At 48.5% G+C, this 19,951-nt stretch overlaps 1 protein-coding gene across 2 annotated transcripts in view; it reads right to left on the reverse strand.

Moving 5' to 3' along the window:
* Positions 1-19,951, reverse strand: part of PAMR1 (peptidase domain containing associated with muscle regeneration 1) — a 278,128-nt gene that overhangs the window by 51,806 nt on the left and 206,371 nt on the right. The window contains exon 7 of one of the 2 annotated variants that reach the window (XM_078684324.1): positions 7,399-7,569. The exons of the other annotated variant lie outside the window; for it this stretch is intronic. Coding sequence (XP_078540450.1) covers positions 7,399-7,569 — 171 coding nt within the window. The remainder of the gene's footprint in view (positions 1-7,398; positions 7,570-19,951) is intronic. 2 annotated transcript variants of the gene reach the window in all.

Raw genomic sequence — 19,951 nt, forward strand, 5'->3', positions numbered from 1 at the left:
GTGAAGCTGTGCTACCTGTAGTTTGCATATGTATGGGACCTATTCAAAAAGATACATTTACTGCAAACATTTATTTGTGACCAATCTTACTTTACTTAGGACTACCATGAACTTACAAATGGATTTCTGGCAAGCAAAAGCAAATGTATATGTGTGTAGCATTACTGCGGAATTCTCCGTACCCATAAATACGACTATGGGGTGATAAAGTGGGTGTTCCAAGGTGCAGCTTGCCTCCTAAATGTGTGCATGCGCACAAAAAAGTATGTTTCTCAGCATTCACAAACTCATCTCCTTCCAGTTTCCACCCTCAAAAGTGTTCATATTTTCCTCCAGCCAAGAGCTGGTGAGAAGCCCTCTTTAGAGGGGGAAGTGGAATGGATCACCCTCGTATTTAGTACTCTTGTGATTAGCTGCTGCTCTGCTCTCCTCCCTTTGCGATGCTCCTCCCCCCACTACACCTATGGAAGGTGTATAAGCTATGTCAGTGGTCTTTTGATGTTGTACGGTATGGCTTATTATTGTATAGTATTGAATGCACTATTATCCAAGAGGAAATGGTGGCATATCTTGTCATTGTATAGTATGGAATTGCCTATAATGGTATAGTATGATGTGTCATTGTAGTATATGATATGATGGTAAGTTTTGTCATTGTCTATCATTGAATGCTATGGTACGCGTACAAGGAATGGGTGAATAAAAACTGTATGTATGTTTACAATTAGGAAAATGTAGTTTATACAATGTTTTGGTGGCACAATATTGACATCTTGAGCAGATATCTAAGTTGTCTAGGGGGCTTTAAGCCCTATATAGATAATCAAACACTGCTAACATCTTCCAACAATGAGAGGAGGGCTCTATTTTTCCCACCACACTCCTATGTATACAGTGCAGTTCTGTATTTTAGGTTTAAGATATTTTGTAGAAAATGTGATTTGGGAACTTTCTTTAAAATTGCACATATAAAAATTGGTATTCAGATAGCTTGCATGTGCTTGAACAACCCCTCTTGACCTTCTTTTTCTCGGTTCCCTTGTACTAAAAGGTTTGCCCTCTTTATTCCAGAACGCACGGTATGAACTCATAGCAGAAACCATGTAAACAACGCAGACATGTTAGCTGTTTACATACAGAAGCCTGCGCCTTGTGTTATGTGTAGCCCATTTGAAAAAACAGGGGACCAGCGCGCCCTCCTCCCGGAAGTTTAAAACCCTCTCTCTGACACAGCTTGCATTGAACCTATGTACTTTTGTTCCCCAGCACTCTTTGGCTTGAAATATGAGCAGCAGAGAAACTTGCTCCTTCTAAAAGGTACCAGGAGAAAGGAGCTGTAAAGCACACACAGCTCATTCCCTACTGTGCTTTGTGACAGAGTGAATAATGACAACTATCTGGAATCCTGAGGCCCGGGTATCAGAGCTGAAGATGTAGCAATTCAAAAAGGCATGGAAATTGTAACGCTCTACTGTTTCTGCCTGAGGGCAGGTCGCAGGAAGCACTCACCAACAGTGTATCACTCTCTGGCCAGGCTTGGCCAGAGAGCATAAATAAACAGGCCGGGGTCGCACGGGACTTCGGGTCCACACGAGACAGTCAAGTGTGTGCGTGCTTTATTTGCTTATGCCCCTAGTGTTAGGCCAAACCCCTACACGGCACATTTCCCCCCCTATCTCAGCTGCAGCAGTTACCCTAGCAGGCTAACCCCCACACTGGCGACGAGCGTGGGATCAGGCAGCCCACACGCCCGTGCCTGCTTCCACTAACCAGTGAAACGGAGCCGGAGCGCAGCAAGAGCGGGATGCGTCCGACCTGCACAACGCCGCGGCAGGAGAAGACAGAGCCCTGTCAGCGCCTGTGAGTGTCCGATGAGCCGCGCATGTAAAGCCGCTGAGCTGCGGATCTCACCTGAGGGCAGCGTGCAAGGGAAACGTGGCCGAGACGCCCCGTGGCAGCTTCCAGCCATCTGAGAGGTGTGCGCATGCGCAGTGAGCGCCTGTGGCCCGGCGCGTGTGAAGAAAAGAGTGCGCGTGCACCCTGTAGGCCCGGGAGGAAGACCCCCACTGCTACAGCCCAGCACAACGGTCGGGGACGCGTCTAGAGCCCCACAACGCCAACAAGCATTGGCAAAAGTAACAGTAAAAGGAGAAACCCAGCAAAACCACCATCCATACACAAGAAGCATTGGTCAAGAAAGGAAGGCAAACACACAAGCCCATGCTGAGAGACAGCAAGCACTGGGGGGAAGAGTCAAAGCGACAATTATCAACAAGCAATGGTAGAGGCAAGACAGAGTGCTGCATAGAAGGGCTAATAACAACCACAGGCCAATACTAACACAGCAGACAACACAAGAGTGTGTTGGGCACGCAACGCGACACCAGGCCGAATCCACCAGCCGCAGCAGCCGCTCAACAGCAAGCCGTATCGCCCGAACAAGCACAGCCGCCACCGGCGCACTCGCAGATACAAGCGCTGCCGCCATTTAGTGAACTGATTGATCCGTCCACGGCGGCACCGAGGTGGGCGGTTTGGATTGGACGACTGAACAACTACTTCATCGCCACCAGAGAAACAGACGAGGCGGTAAAGAGGTCGCTGCTTTTGCATTTCGGAGGAGACGAAATCTATAGGTTGTTTGCACACCTTCCGAACACTGGTTCCCCGAATGACTATGACGCCGCGGTAAGGGCCCTGAATGCCCATTTCGACCCGCAACTCAACCCTCACTACGAACGCTACAAGTTCCGACAACGAGAAGGGGAGACCATGGACGCTTTTCACGCACGGCTCAGAGAACTAGCGAGCACGTGCACAGAAGACGATCAGACTAAGGAAGTAACAGCACAGCTGATCCAAGGCTGCCGCAATAAAACACTGAGGACCTTGATTCTCCGACAACCGCGCATCACCCTAGAGGAGTTTCTGCTCCTGGCGCGGTCACAAGAGTTATCAGATATTAGAGCAACAGCAATGGAAGTCGCGCTTAATCAGCAAGCAGACACACCTGCACACGTCAAGACAGAGCGAGTAGACGACATCCGCACACCTACTCGGAACAGTCGAGGCAGATGGTCCGCCAGAGTGACGCGGCGTGCGTCATGTGGATACTGTGGGAACGAAGAACCCAACTTAGATGGCGGCCCGGCGAGTGGCAAAACATGTTCGTAGTGTGGGATCCCGAACCACTTCGCTAGTGTGTGCCGAGGAGGACTCCGAGGCAAGAGCACTGCCGGAAAGAAGTCACTAGCAGGTGCGGTGAGGCTTCTGCCGCTAGAAGGGCCGACGACGTCACGGTCCATGAAGACAATGCCTCGCAGCAGCCAGCGCCTGGATGACTCCTCAACAGATGAAGATGAAGAATACTACTTCGTATCCTTTGCCAGTGATCTGAAAAGAAGACGGAAGCCAAAACCCAAATGCAGCATTGAGATAGACGGATCCCCAGTGACAGGCTTGATCGACATAGGAGCCACCGTCAACGTGATGGGCCTGCAGCACTACAAAAGACTGAACCCGAGACCGCAGCTTACCCCGTCCAAAATCCGGATCTTGACATATGGGAGCCAGAAACCACTTCCCCTCAGAGGCAAAATGGTAGTCCAAGTTAGAGCTGAGGACAAGGAAGTCTCGACGACATTCCACGTTATAGACAGAGAGGCCGACCTGCTGGTCGGAAGCCACACCTCGGATGATCTCCAGCTAATAGCATTCGCAAATGCCGTAAAAATGCTCCAGACAGAAGATATCTTGGAGTCATTCCCGCAACTATTTGAAGGGCATGGGACCATTAATAAGCATCCGGTGAAGCTCCATATTGACAAGGCAGTACAGCCAGTGGCGCTACGTCACCAGCGAGTTCCGTTTCATCTGAGACCACTGGTCGAGCAGGAGCTCTTAAAGTTGGAGCAGCAAGGCGTGATTGAGAAAGTGTCAGGTGTCACCCATGGTTATCGCTGAAAAGCCGAAGCAGCCAGACAAAATAAGGATCTGCATAGACATGAGAATGCCAAATCGTGCCATCAAACGGGAGAGGCACCTCACACCAACGGTCAACGATATCCTTGCCGACCTTAACGGCTCACAATGGTTCTCCAAGCTGGACCTCAATTCAGGATACCACCAGCTGCAACTAGCGGAAGAAAGTAGATATACTACTACGTTCGGTATGCAACCTTTACAACGAAACTTTTACAACGACCTACCATTACAACGCAACTTTTACAACGCAAACTATTACAACGCATTGCGCTGGGGGGCGCTCTAGGATAGAGAATAGGTTAATTTACTATCCAATAACCTTCCCTACTATCCACGGGGACTGGAGTTGGAATAGTAAATTAAACTATTCACTATCCAGCACCCCAAAGCGCTATGCGTTGTAATGGTATGCGTGGTAAAAACCGCGTTGTAAAGGTAGGCGTTGTAAAAGTATGCGTTGTAACGTCATACATCCCTACGTTCTCTACCCATCTCGGACCCCGCCGGTACTAGAGGCTTAATTTCAGCATATCCTCGGCCGCTGAGATTTTCCAAAACACCGTAAAGGAAATTCTGTCAGGCCTTCAAGGTGACTATATCCTAATCCACTCAAAAACAGTCGAAGAACACCATAGACGACTCAGAGCCACCTTACAACGACTATCGAAACACGGCGTGACCCTCCACAAGGAGAAGTGTCAGTTCTTCCAGAAGACAATCGACTTCTTTGGGTACGTGTTCAGTTCTGAATGAGTCACAGTGGATCTCAGAAAGTCGCAAGCGATCCAGGGTGCCCCTGCCCCCACCAGTGCGTCAGAACTACGAAGCTTTCTGGGGATCGTCAGAAGTTCGAAGCTTTCTGGGGATTGCCACATACTGTGCAAGATTCATCCCGAATCTTGTAACGATTGCAGAACCACTACAAAACCTCACGAAGAAGGAAACGCCATAGTAGTAGACGTCAGTAGAAAGCAAAGCATTTTAACAAGTGAAGTCAGCACAGCTAGCTAGCACCACGATGGCTTACTTTGATGTCATCAAGTTTACCGTAATATTGGTTGATGCCAGCCCAGTTGGACTAGGAGCGCTACTAACCCAGGAAACTGAACCAGGAACTTGGGCTCCCTTGGCATTCGCAAGCAAAGCACTCACTGCAACGGAATCACGATACTCACAAATTGAGAGAGAAGCGCTGGCTGTGAAGTGGGCCTGTAACCACTTCCATCTATATGTAACTGGGCACTGATTCCGGGTCGTGACTGAACATCAACCACTCCTCCCTCTGTTCAAAGGGACAGCCCCGCATCCACCTCCCAGAATAGAGAGATGGGCAATACAGGTACAACAGTACCAAATGGACTTGGTGTACCGACCTGAGTCCAAGAACCCTGCTGATTTCTTATCTTGCCACCCGGCACAAGTAAGTGAGCCTGACGTCGAGCAAGAGTCGACAATTGAAGACTTTGTCAATATGGTATCCCAATGGGCATGCCCGCGAGCAATGTCAAACGACGTGCTCAAAACGCATATCAAAGCTGACCCAATACTCCAACGAGTCCCTCATGCGCTGACAAGTGGGTCATGGGAAGGCTTCCTCAGAGGAGTCCAAGATTGGACTGAAGTAGAAAAGACCCGGCTGGCACAGTTTTGGAGAGTCCATGATGAGCTCAGTGTGGCTGACAATGGTGTCATCCTGAGAGGGTCGCGTATTGTGATCCCAAAGGATTTGCAGGAACAAGCCACAGTCCTTGCACACGAAGGCCACCAAGGCACCCGAAGGATGAAGTCCAGAATGAGAGAAAAAGTGTGGTTCCCCAATCTTGAAGAGTGCGTGGACACAGTAGTTCACAACTGTCGGTCCTGTCAACTCACAAGCAACGTAAAAAATCCAGCCCCCATCATCACAGAGTATCCAGCACCGTCACCATGGTCATGGGTCAGTCTTGATTTTGGAAGTTTACCCGACGGGAGGAACACCGTTGTACTGGTCGACAGCTACACCAAATACCCCATAGTGGAGGTCGCGCCATCTACGAGCTTTGCCAATGTGCAGCCGATCCTGAATAAGTCATTCGCACTATTCGGCCTGCCACAGGTAATCAAAACAGACAATGAGACACCCTTCCAGAGCAGCAAGTTTAAAGACTTTTTGGAAAAACTCAGAATCAAGCACCACCGAATTACGCCACGGCGAATCGTCAGTGGCCAGTCCTGTGCAGTCGGCACTCTCAGACAGTGAGGCAAATTGTGAGCAGTCTCGAGAGCATCGCCCAGGACCATACTATCTCAGGCCGAACCCTCGACCCAGCCAGAGACTAGCAGACTTTGTATTCTAACTAGGAACTATTTGAAATATTGATAAAGAACTGATTTGGGGTGGAATGTAACGCTCTTTTGTTTCTGCCTGAGGGCAGGTTGCAGGAAACACCCACCAACAGTGTATCGCTCTCTGGCTAGGCGTGGCCAGAGAGCATAAATAAACGCGCCGGGGTCGCACGGGACTTCCGGTCCCTACGAGCCAGCCAAGTGTGTGCGTGCGTTATTTGCTTATGCCCCTAGTGTTAGGCCTAACCCCTGCACATCACATTTCCCCCCCTATCTCAGCTGCAGCAGTTACCCTAGCAGGCTAACCCCACAGAAATGTCTCCTTGTGTAAAGCGATACAGTACCTTGGGGTAGAATGAGAGCTATCAAAAAATGGCAACAAAAGTCAAAGCCTTTCATGAATCAGGACAGTACAAAGGCATCTGGCCCCTGGATTATTTATTAGGTTGTGTGGGAGTTCAACACAGCAATGGGAGGGAGGGGCAAACCATAGTGAAGAACCAAACAGATGGTGGGAGGGAGCAGAGGGCAGAGCCAGCTACAAATCATGTTCTCTGTAGAGTGGCTCAACAAAACCAAAAATAGCTTCGAAAATCGTTAGCAGTGTAATGAGACTAGTACTTGGGCCATGCTCTAGGGGAGGGTCACATGCAAGAAGAGGGAAGTGATGATAGCAAAGCCTACCACCAGAAAACAATAAATTGACAGTGGCTTTGAAGCCCACTAATGGTAAGTATTACATATTGGGCTATCCTTATGCCCACTAAGAGTAAACAGCATGTCTTAAAGAGACAGTGCACGCAGGTGAGACCTAAAAATCAGTGTCTGTCAGTCATACACAATAGTGAAGGAGAATCTTAGGTTAAATTCAAAATACCACCAGAAACCAACATACCCTGTAGAGCAACCACAACCAGCCTCCACATGCAAGTGACACCAACAGGCACAAAAGACCACCCTAAAGATGAAAAGTGAGTTAACTGGAGTTTCCACTACGGATTAGTCCACTGTTAATAGCCAGACACATTCCAAAAACCAGTACGTGGCCAGAGAATAAGGTAAAAGCATAAAAGCATGCAGCTAGCTTACCGCAGTTGGGGGCACCTGTGTTCCAGCTCCCATTGAGCTGGCATTTCGCAGTGCTATTGCCGTCAAGACTGTAGCCCGCGTCGCACCTGAAGTAAGCCTCAGCTCCATACCTAACGTCCTCTGCGTCCACGCTGCCGTGCGCTGGAGCACCTGGGGTCCTACACACCACCACTGACAGTTCAGATATTTGAGAAAATCCACTTTATTACCAACACAGGGTCAGAGGCTACAGAAAGTCAGTCGTCTCAAAGCATTACAGGCAGAGCAAGCAGACACAATATACAGAAGAGGTCGGATGTCCCCTCTAAACACAGGCAAAAGTTGTTACAAAACATGCACTGTCAAAAACAGGAAGCATTGGCATAGTCAATAGGTCTGTTCTGTTTAGAGGTGAAACTGCTTCTTCACTGTTTGTGTGAGTGTGTGAACATGAAAACTAACGAATACTTCAGTGAAAGGACAAATGAATGACTACATGGATGGAGGAATGGGTGATGGCTGTGTGCATGGACAGATTAGTGAGTGCAATAAAGGGTAGACAGGAGAATTGGTAAGCGATTGAGTGCATGAGTTGCAGAATAAGTTCATAGGAAGGATGGGTGAGTGAGTGAAGGCAAGGACAGATGAATGAGTGATAAGTGAGTGAATAGGGATTTAGTTGATGAGCAAGTGCATCGTTGGATTGATCAAGTGGTCTTGTTAGAAATCCTTCTCACAGCCCGGAGTGTGGCTTGTTCTCAAAAGCTTAAGAAGCAATGGCCTCTGTTCCTTAACCTGTCCAGTATGGTTACAACTCACCCTCAACAGCTCTACGTACATGTAACCATTAGGGCAAGCAATTGGATGCCTGCAATAAGCTAACAATGTCAGAGCCAAAATATATTAGAAGTTGACACAATCATGCATATTGTGCCAAGATTGACCACCATAACCACACTTTCGCACTCGTAGCAACAAAACACACAAAAAAGGGTTTGCTGTTATTTCTCCAAAAAAGGAGACGGAGCTGGTTCCTATTAATCACGATGGGCTTCTAAGCTGTCATGTTTGCTTGTCACTCAAGCTTCTTTGTTCAACAGTATAAAGTACGGTTCTAGCTGGTGCATGGGTGCTCCAGCGCATTAGACGTTTTCTGTTAATACTACATAACTGCACCTCCTGGCACCTAGTCATGCCAGAGGTGAACTGATGCAACACAGGCAGCGCACGCCGCAGTCACAGACCTCAGGCACGCCGACTGCCCAACCACACTGTCACCAGCCCCTACAGACTCGCCCTGAGAGGCAAGAAAGGCACTGAAAGTGCTAGCTTATACTAATATCCACCATCAAGGCTCACTGACCGGATAGAACTCTGTGTCTCTAACCAACCAGTGCCGGCCCTCATTTTTCCTACTCTTAAATAATCAGAAGCCTGTGGCAGATACCACCTGGTGGCAGTGCTTAATTTGTAAAAAAAGAAGTGCAGGTGCTGAAAATGTTGCCAAGGAGGCCACAGCTGATTAATTCCTACGGTGAGCCCCACTTTCAACACTCTCACGGCCTCAGTCTCTATCTTCTAACCTTGATCTGTTTCTTGTCCCCTAAGTCTTTGCTCTAAGAGTCTATCCTCTCACCTCTCTAATTGTTTTCTATCATCTTTGTCACACCTGGTGTGTTACCTTATTCCATGTATTTCTGATTTGCCCTCTATTCATTCTAGCCCTGCCATTTTTCCTCTTCACTTTTATCCATGCTCTGCTCTCTCTCCCCTCGATCTTGGCTCTCTACTATTACTCTTCTAGCAGTGATTAGCTGTGTCTCTGTTTTATCATTTGTCTGCTTTTTTTCGTCTGTCCTGTCCTCTACATGCTTTTATTCTATCTTCTCTCTTCTTAACGGTCTCTTTTTCACATCTTGGCTGCTTTCTCTTTGTATCTGATTTGCTCTCCTTTTCTTCTACTTAGCTCAGTCTTATCTCTCTCCTCTCTTGTTGTTTCTTCTCCTCTTTACTCTCGCTGGCTCTCATCTATAACACTGTTGCTGCCTGTGACCCCTTTCGTCAACCTATACATGTCCCTGCAATTTTGAACTCTGCGTTTTCCTGTTGTCATTCCTAAAGAAGTGGAAGATGGTGTGTTTTACTTTCTTACCTACACTGAGTGCAAAAACAAAATGTACACCAAATGAAAATGCTTTTTTTGCATAAATTAATCAGTGCGCTATGACTGGGTTTAATCCGGCACAGACGGCTGCTCGAGCAGAGCCGGTGATGTCACTGCTAGTGCTGCCTGTAATTAGTAGGTCTAGGGATAGCGACGGCATCAACATCCACTGCTCAGCTTGCTGTGACCCTGCCTGCTACAGCACAGGCATTGTCCCCAGCCATAATGCTGCCAATGCCGGTAAGTATGGCTGTGGTGCCTACTGGACCCACGCATGCTCAGCAATTACCATGCTGCGGTGCAGCGCACAGATTCTACAGGTGACACAATGGCACACAAAAGTTGTGTTGGTCCACAGACGCATTGAGCACGTTGAGGAACGCAACATTGCAGGGCAGCAGGAAATGCCTCTCTGGCTACGCAGCTCTGGCTATGCAGCAAGTGGAAAGTCCACTTATTTTTCCTCAAGAGCCCTCACTCCGAAGTTCAAATGCTCTCTTGCAGCTTCCTTGCCTCAACTCTGTCATGAGCCAGCCCCCAGCTACAATTATGCAATGGGAGGCTTAGGCTCAGGCAGTGGCAGGGTGCAGCAAACTCGTGGAATAGAATGCAAGCCATAGTTTGTCAATGACTTCTTGGATTTGTGATCGGCGTGATGACATCATCACTAACGTGGTGATACACAATCATGCCTGCCTGGACAGGTGTATGCTGGCCTGTCTATGAACATTTACCAGCCAGTCACCATGCAATGTATGTTATGCGTATTATTTTGAATTTGGACAATGAATATTGAGCCCACCACCTGCAGGGTCAGAAATTGTAGCCCCGTCCCTGTGAAAGAAGTGCCGGTGCTGAGCACCTGAAAGCACCTGCTCAAATTAAGCTCCCTGAATGTCAGTGGCAGTGACGGTCCAAAAAATCACTGTGCCAGTAAATAGGCCAACTGCAGTTTGTCAAATCCAGAGCAGGCACTTATTGAGCAACGATAAAGTGTAATGGCTCAATTCAAACACCTTCTTGAATGGCTGCAGGTGCCAACTGGGGGAGGAGGTAAAGGCTGAGGCGTGCAGCCAGAGCAACAAACTCAGGTTTTTGCTCATCTAATTTACATAAGCAATCTCCAAGTTTGCTTTGATGAAGGGAATTTCCCACAAATGCTGGTTTAGAACAGATGTATGAAACTTTTCAGAGAAACCCACGTAAAAAACACTGGGAAAGAAATAGTATGCCCCCCCCCCCCCTGTGGATTTAAATGTCCCCTTGTCGATGCACTGGTGGAAATACATGTGTAACTATTGGTGGCAACAATCAACAAATGGATGATGAATGTGGGCTGATCAATAATTGAATGACACCTACAACAAACAATGGCTAAGGGAATACGCCCAGAACATAGTAGCATTGTGAGGCAGCTTGTGCTGCTCTCAGACAGACCTAAAATAAGCATTTGCAATGCAATAGGTCTTGCATTTGTGAGACTTTTCAGCTATTGTCTCTGTAAAAATATTAGCGGGCGCCGTGTTGCAACATAATGCACGGCACTAGTGTTGTAAATATGAAAGAGGGTGTTGTGCTGAAACCTAAAGAGATGCGCCCATGCCCCAAAAAGTAATGCACACAGTGCCCATGCATATTTAAGTTAGTTACGTGTGTAGGGAACTGGGACGGGGTAAGTGGGGAGATACTCGTGGATGGGGGGATGTGACATGGGAGAGAAGTGGGGATGAGGGAGTGGAGGACTAAGATAGAGTTGGGCGAGCTGCACAAAAGAAAGACGCAGCCACTACTCTTCAAGCGAAAGCTGGCATGCCGCGCTGCTGAAAATAAACTATAAGATAAAGTGAGGCTGCAGCATGCCGCGTTGCTTTAAAAAAAATATATATATAACATCATGTGTAGTGTGAAGATAGAGTTAGCCAAGCCGCGCATAAGAAAAGAAAGGCGTGGCTGCCATTGTTAAAGCTGAAGCGTGCCACCCTGGTAAAAAAAAATACCATAAAGTGCAACTTAAAAAAAGCAAAAGATAAAGCGCAGTGTGATGTGCTGTTTAAAAAATATATATACATTAGTGCAGGCTAAGCGTTAAAATAGAGTTGCGAAAACTGTGCAAGAGAAATGAAAGACATGGCAGCCATTGTTGGAGCTGACGCAAAAACATAAGATACAGCGCAATGTGCCCCGCTGTTTAAAAAAACAGGCGGTTGCAGGCAAGCGAAGCGTGTCGTGTTTGCAGCAGGTAGAGGTCATTTAAGAACAAAGGGGCATATTAGCAAGAACCTCATTAAAATTATCGCCGTTTTAGCGGCAGGAAACATCTGCTAAAACAGTGATAATGGGCTTGCTAGTATGCGTTATAGAATTCCAATAGAAGCACAGGTTAGATGTGCAGGACGGTATACAACCTTTACCACGCATTTTTTACCACGCAATACCATTACAACGCGGTTTTTACCACGCATACCATTACAACGCATTGCGCTGGGGGGCGCTCTAGGATAGGGAATAGGTTATTTTACTATCCAATAACCTTCCCTAGTGTCCACGGGGACTGTTGGAATAGTAAATTAAACTATTCACTATCCAGCACCCCAAAGCGCTATGCGTTGTAATGGTATGCGTGGTAAAAACCGCGTTGTAATGGTATGCGTGGTAAAAGTATGCGTTGTAACGTCATACATCCGTGCAGGACATCTAACCTGGGCTTCTATTAGAATTCTATAACGCATATTAGCAAGCCCATTATCACTGTTTTAGTGATAGTTTCCTGCCGCTAAAACGGCGATCATTTTAATGAGGTTCTTGCTAATATGCCCCATAGTGCTCACAGACTGTAAATAAAGCCTACAGAGTAACAACACATGTTACCGGGGCAGTCCTCATGGGAGGTTACAACAAGAGAAAAGGGGGTACTTAGTAGTGACTACTGAGCCTATTCATGAATCAAAAGTCTTCACTCTCAAAATCTCTGTGATCCCATGATTACCTAGTTGTATTGTCCCTGCTCCCACTACAAGGTGTGACTTTCTGCGTTCTCACAATCTCTATGATACTACAACTACCTAGAATGGTTGCTCATTTTTACACAACACAGTATGACTGTCTACACTTTCAAAATCTCTATATTCACACGATTACCTGGTGCGATAGTCCAGGTTCCTACGACGCGGTATGACTGTCTGCGTACTCACGCTTTCTATCATCCCAGATCACCTGGTGTGATTGTTCATGCTCCCACAACGTGAAATGACTGTCTGCGCTCTAACATTTTCTATGATCCCACAACTGTCTGTGCATCTAATTTTCTATAATCCCATAAGCACTTGGTGTGATTGTCTATTGTCTGACATCCTTCATGTACCCATAATAAGATGTGCCTCCCTGCGCTCTCACGTCACTTTGTGAACGTCTATGAACCCACAGCATGATATGTCTTTCTATCCCCTCCCAGGTCATGGGACTGTTGGATCACCCTGCATTAGCACATAGGGTGATGACGTGCCTACATACACACTGGCAGCCTGGTGTGACAGTATACACTCACAATGGGATGTGAGTGTCTATTGCATTTGCAACCTAAGACCGTACGGGTACACACCGAGAGTGGGGTGACAACACTCCAGCCCAGTTTGTATGCACTCACTGCCTAGTGTGAGTGACTGGAGATTCCCTACACTATAGGTAGTTTGTTTTTAAATTTATCGCAGAGGCTGCCCCCGAAGGGGGCTCGAGAGCCGGCGCCATAACCAGCGCCGTGCCCCCAGACACAACTGGTAGGGGCCAGTTTTTGGGCGCCAAAAAGAAGCAGGACAAAGGAGACGCCCGCCCCCTCACACAGCGGCCGCGGGAGAAGAGCTGGCCAATAGGGACCGAGGTGAGAGGTGAGCCCCCCCCAATAGGCAGGGGCCAACCTGGCCTGGAAGACAAAGGGGGGGGGCATATAAGCACTGCTCCCCCAAGGCAAGCTCCTATCTTATCGGAGCGGGGGAGCAGCACCGGCGTCGGAGCCCAAATTGTTGATTCTGACCATCGAGGCAAAGCTCTGCTGTGGCACGTCCTGAGGCGACGGTCGGCCGCCGCTGCTACTCAGCTACAACTCGGCGAGGAGGTCTGCTGCATCGGAGCACGCCGAGAATTGCACAACCGCTCAAAGAAACGCGTCCGCGGGTCTGGATTTACCGTCACCTACAGCCAGATCGGCGGTGACCGGAGGGGGGATCACGGCAGGGATCACACGACAGCACAATCCAACACGGCGGCACTGAGCGGCCGGCCTAGCCAAGCACGGGACCAGCCGACCAGGGGATACGGCCAGGAGTGAAGACGAGCGGCAGGGCAGGTCTCACGACGCAGACGGGTCGGTGCGGGCGGCGGTGCCCCCGAGATGACTGATGTTAATGGAATAAGGTGAGCAGGGTCAGAAGCATTAAGGCCAGGTCGGCAAAGGCGGGACACATTGTAGCCTCGGGGTAATCCCGCTGCTTGCAGAGCATAGGTCACCCGACGTGGGCAAATGCTTAGAGGCACAAGAGTCACAGCAAGGACACCAGGGTTCCCGACCACGGAAACGTGGAGGCACCAACGCGGCCTATGAGGGTTACATCGGCCCGCTCCCCAGGGAGCAAGCGAGCGTAACCGCCAGAGTGGTTAGTAACAGAAGCAACCTTCTCCCTGGCTTCTAACTACGGTAATTACTTAGGGGGAGGGGCTTTACCAGCGGTAACTGCTTTTGCATAAAAAAACAGACTTCTAGCGCATAGCGCTTCTCTTGAACCCGGGTCTTATTACACTTACAAGCTGCAGGTCATGTAGAGGCTATCCAGGTTTTAAGGATTACACTGCCGACACTAATGCGAAATAAATGCAAGTAGGTACGCGGGTTGTGAACAGGCGATTTTGCACATAGACGAACAAAGACATAGACTGGATATGCATCTCCGATCGAGCAGGACCGACCCACGGGGTGGCGCGGCCCAGCCTTATTTCATCCTTTGGGGGGCATGCCGGTAGATAATTGTAGTGTTGCCCGCTTGAAGGGCAAGGGAGCACGGTGCATGGTCCCGGGTTAGGTCAAGCTGGTTAACCGGTTTAGAGGGGTCGTCCGGGCACTGAACCACGAGCTCTTGGTAAAGCTCAGAACGCAGCATGCGGCGCTTCCCGCCCACAAGAAGGCGCCTCGGGGCCTCCTCCTGCCAACGGCGCTACACAATATAGCACGAGGTGCCCCTGTGTTATGCACTCGCCCCGGCTGGACCCGGAATCACTTCCAGCGGCTGGGAGTCTGATTAGAGAGCTCTTGTGAACACATTTGCCCTTCCCTGCACTTGAGCCCAGCAGCAACTGCGTCGGAGGCCATAAAAAGGAAAGGTTGAGTAGCGGGGCAGAGAAAATGTAGAGAGAGAATCTTACGAGCAAGACCCCCAACTAAGAAACACTGACAGGGGCTGCAGAGAGAAGATATATCTGGGGCCAATAATACAGCAAATAAGCTCAGTGGGCCCCGGTTTGGTAAAAAGATATTTTTTTTCGAAACGGTCAGGAAACAAACACTGTTGTATGCTGAATGTCTGCACAGGGCTATCACATCGTACACATGACAAATAAAATAGAGCCTTGGCGATGTTGTCAGCCACCAGCGGAGGTCCCCGGACAAAGAAATAGGGCAACAAGTTATGGTTTATTTCGAGACTGGCCATATCACAAACTAAGTGGTGCATAATTTCAAATCCATTGCCGGTGTCCGAGTTTCTGTAAACTCTGGGCTCAATTTACTAAGTCATGTGTCATAAATAGACGATGAAGCCCAGAATAGAGGCACTGTATTTACAAAAGTAAACCTTGTGCTCGTAAAGCATTCGACTTCAGAGGAATATGACCCGAGCCTCTTGTAAGAGTCTTCAGGAGTAAATCGCACGCAAGGGAAAAAAAAAAAAAAAGAGTTTTAAGGTAGGGCATGGCTTGAAAATTGTTAAATGACCACAAACATTTCACAGAGGAGAGCATCCAGGCAGCAATCAAACCACCGGTAGTAATTAGGCTGCCTGTTAAGAGGTCCGCACATCAAGGGGTAGGATAACACAATGTAGGCAAGGCAGACAGCTGAAACGCTCACCGCGAAAGGTGTGGGGACAGGCAAACCACAACAGTAAGACCGGGGACTGTGGGCGTATGAGAAGGGATAGGTGGCTTTTAGGGAAGATTGTATCAAACAGGGGCTTGGGGTAAACGAGGAGCCTGCGGCTAAAACAGCCGACTTTGGTGCTGCAAACAAGAGTTCAAGCCCGGTTTCGCGCCCACCCGCGGTGATCCGGGCAACCCTCTTAATCGTTCCGTGCCGAGACATTTAATGCTCTATAGAAAGTTGAATGTACAGTGCTGGTATAGAGATGGGTAAGAGATGAGGGGTTAGACGTAAGTTCGCCAGCCAGGCGTTTGCCCACTATCCTTAACGAGTAATTGCTGGCCGCCGTCTGCAGATTTAGGCTGGTCAATGAGGACAGAATTAGGCACTCTGCCCAGTGCCCCTCCATAGAAATGGAAACAGGGGAAAACATCGAGGAGTGCCAGCTGGTGCTCAAGGGTGTCAGGTTACAGAAAGAAGAACGAATCAACCGAGCCTAGCAGCTCAGTGGACCAATGCGACCAAAAAAGGATAATAGATAAACGTGCTTGTGTCCTCATTCATGTACAGTGGTCAACTTACTTGAAAGATTAATTTAAGTAGTGATGGTTCTTTCTATTTAATATCTCCAGGGTACAGGATTGATAAAGAATGTTCACGAATAAAAACCAAAGGATTTCTAAAAATGAATAAAGAAATGAATCTACAAGTCAGACTATAAATAACTTAAGTTAATGTTACATGTAGGATTACAACGCTGGTAATACTGAGGTATGATGGTTCTTATAAAGCTAGGGTCCTATACTTATCAATAGGCGCCAAATTAGTGAGGGCCTCTGAGTTATGAAGATTGACCGAAGTTTTTATACATAGAGTTACCATATTTTATTATCGCAGGTATTAAATTGTTCAAGGTATCTCAAAAGGAGAAGATAGCTTCATAGTGACACTGACTAGTACACCATTCAAATGTTCTTACATAGGGGACATGTATCCTGGACTGGTGTAATCCTAATTAAAGAGAATATTTTTTTTATAGACTGATACAAGCAACTCTACGCTTGTAAGATAACGACTTATTTCGCACGGTTGTAGGTATAGACAAAACATTTCAATTTATAAAGTCCATAATTACAACAATACATCCCTTTATCACATATATACATCTGAACTGATATTGGGGCGATTATTTTATAAAATGAGGGCTAATATAAATGATGATTTATAAGCAATGTTACTAATAAAGTCCAAAGCAATCTGTCCTGCCTTGTTTTATAACATACTTCCTATACACATAATATGCATAATATGACATAACTCCCGTCTAGATCGTCAATTGTTAATAAATAGAACAAAGATCTTTCAATGAAGTAAAAAATACCTTATTCTATGTAGATACAATCAAGTGTCACGGAGCTACGGCAATTGATTTCAAAAGTGAACAGTTTTTCTCAAATGGCTAGTAATGAGAAGAGTGAGATAGGTAATACAGGAATGTACAACTCCAGAATAATTCCTTATGCAGGAGGAATTACAACTTACCCCAGCGCTAGAGGCTTGTTGTGTAAGAAATAGTGGTTGCAGTCGATGACGACCTCTTCATGGAGACGACTCATCTGCCCACTGATGTATTACAATTAGGTACCACGGCCCAAGAAACAAGGCGGCCAAAGACTGCCTGTACTTACCGAAGTAGCCTTCAATATACAGCTAGCAGGGCACGTAGTTGTTTCAGCGAAACGTACTACAGCGAAAGGTCAATGTCAAGGTTACCCGAACACCTATGCCGGCTTCTCATTTCAGCAGAGGGCCCGGGACGCCGACAGGCTCAAATCATGCCTATAATCTGTTGAGACACCCTTATATAAGGGGAGGGCACGAGACATCAAGGTGCAATCCACGTCCGGATCCTGTTCCCCAGATTAAGTTGTCCCCGCGTTAGCAGGAGGGGGACCCCACCACCAGGACGCTGGTGGGGTGGCTTACACCGCCAGGCAGCGCGTCCCCCCCGGACTGGGCGATATTTGAATTCCAGAGGGATATCGCTCTCTTTGTGATGCAATCCTTCAAACCGGTTTCTAACGTTATCACAATAGAATGAAGCGATGGAAGTGTACCAAGCACCGCATGGTAAATACAGCAAAACTTGATCTACATTTAGTGGAGGTGAGAGGCCTTGGCCTCAAAGGGATCTCGGCCCATCAAGGACAATGGTCCGAAAGATGGGGGCGGACTTTACTAGAGACAGGAGGATGGAATTAGGTGCGCTATTATGCGTACAGGATCCTGCTCAGAAACCTTCAGGTTCAAATGCCTTGCCCCCAGTGAGCAGGTTAATGGCAAGCTTAGTCTCGAAGGAAGTCAGTGAAGCCCCCCAGCGCCCACACTGTCGAGTTCTACAGCAACAGTGGCAGCGGAACACTTGCCCCCACCAATCCAAGAACTCTACGGCCCACCTAATAAAAGTAGTGAATGGGGGGCTAACATGACATATGAAGGCAATGCAATGGAACTCGGGTACTTACCGCCAGGCTGACCCCGGGTAAGACACCGAGGATCAGAGGAGCAAGTTTTCAAAAACAGCCAGGGGAGGGCGCTGGGGGAACGAGACGGGAGGAGACAACAGCAGAGAATGGATGCTTAAACCGGTCCAACCGGAAGGGAGCAATGGTCCTGGTAGGACGCAAAGATGGAAGATCAGGACGTAGTTGGGGGGAGCCGCGGGGAGACGGAAGCCTCCCAGACGGCGTGGCGAAGAACTACGCTGATAACGGTTGGTAGGGAGGCACACCGGAGGGCGGTGTGCCAGAATAGGTCCACTCACCTTCAGATGCCTCACGGCTGGGTGAGTTGGGCCTAAGGATAGGTGTGTAGGACCACTCACTCTGGGATGCCTCACGGCTGGGAAGTTGGCCTACCAAAGATTGGGGGGAGTAGCAAACGGGGACGGCACTCGCAGCCCAGCCCCTGCCGGAAGGCAGGGCACAACAAGAATCGGACTTGGTAGCGAGGTGGCCTAACTCCGGGACAGAAACTACTCCCTCCCGCGCAAAGGGAGCGCAAAAAATCCAACCTAACAAAGGAAACGACCCAGAAGGGCCAAGAGACAATAACAAGGAAGTTTGCCAGGACTTAACAGGCAAAAATATGCAAAGTATATATATATATGTTTCCTTGTATTCCTAATAAACTGCGGCCAATAAATGACCACCACAAGATGAGCGTGTACGTTGGTTTTCTTGGCATGAGAAGGAATACTATATGAGAGAAGGTATTGTACAAGTGGGAGTGGGGCACTGCGGGGGTTATCGCAGAGGATGCCCCCGAAGGGGGCTCGAGAGCCGGCGCCATAACCAGCGCCGTGCCCCCAGACACAACTGGTAGGGGCCAGTTTTTGGGCGCCAAAAAGAAGCAGGACAAAGGAGACGCCCGCCCCCCTCACACAGCGGCCGCGGGAGTAGAGCTGGCCAATAGGGACCGAGGTGAGAGGTGAGCCCTCCCCAATAGGCAGGGGCCGACCTGGCCTGGAAGACAAAGGGGGGGGGGGCATATAAGCACTGCTCCCCCAAGGCAAGCTCCTATCTTATCGGAGCGGGGGAGCAGCACCGGCGTCGGAGCCCAAATTGTTGACCCACCCACCCACACCTAAGGAACAGCAATGTCGCAGGGCTGAGGAACGAGCGGCGAAGAACTACGCTGATAACGGTTGGTAGGGAGGCACACCGGAGGGCGGTGTGCCAGAATAGGTCCACTCACCTTCAGATGCCTCACGGCTGGGTGAGTTGGGCCTAAGGATAGGTGTGTAGGACCACTCACTCTGGGATGCCTCACGGCTGGGAAGTTGGCCTACCAAAGATTGGGGGGAGTAGCAAACGGGGACAGCACTCGCAGCCCAGCCCCTGCCGGAAGGCAGGGCACAACAAGAATCGGACTTGGTAGCGAGGTGGCCTAACTCCGGGACAGAAACTACTCCCTCCCACGCAAAGGGAGCGCAAAAAATCCAACCTAACAAAGGAAACGACCCAGAAGGGCCAAGAGACAATAACAAGGAAGTTTGCCAGGACTTAACAGGCAAAAATATGCAAAGTATATATATATATGTTTCCTTGTAACCCTAATAAACTGCGGCCAATAAATGACCACCACAAGATGAGCGTGTACGTTGGTTTTCTTGGCATGAGAAGGAATACTATATGAGAGAAGGTATTGTACAAGTGGGAGTGGGGCACTGCGGGGGTTATAATGCACAACAGATACCCAAAAAGGGTTTCCCGGCGCATGGGACTATG

Source organism: Lissotriton helveticus, chromosome 3_2 (assembly GCF_964261635.1).
Source record: "Lissotriton helveticus chromosome 3_2, aLisHel1.1, whole genome shotgun sequence".
Taxonomy (NCBI): domain Eukaryota; kingdom Metazoa; phylum Chordata; class Amphibia; order Caudata; family Salamandridae; genus Lissotriton; species Lissotriton helveticus.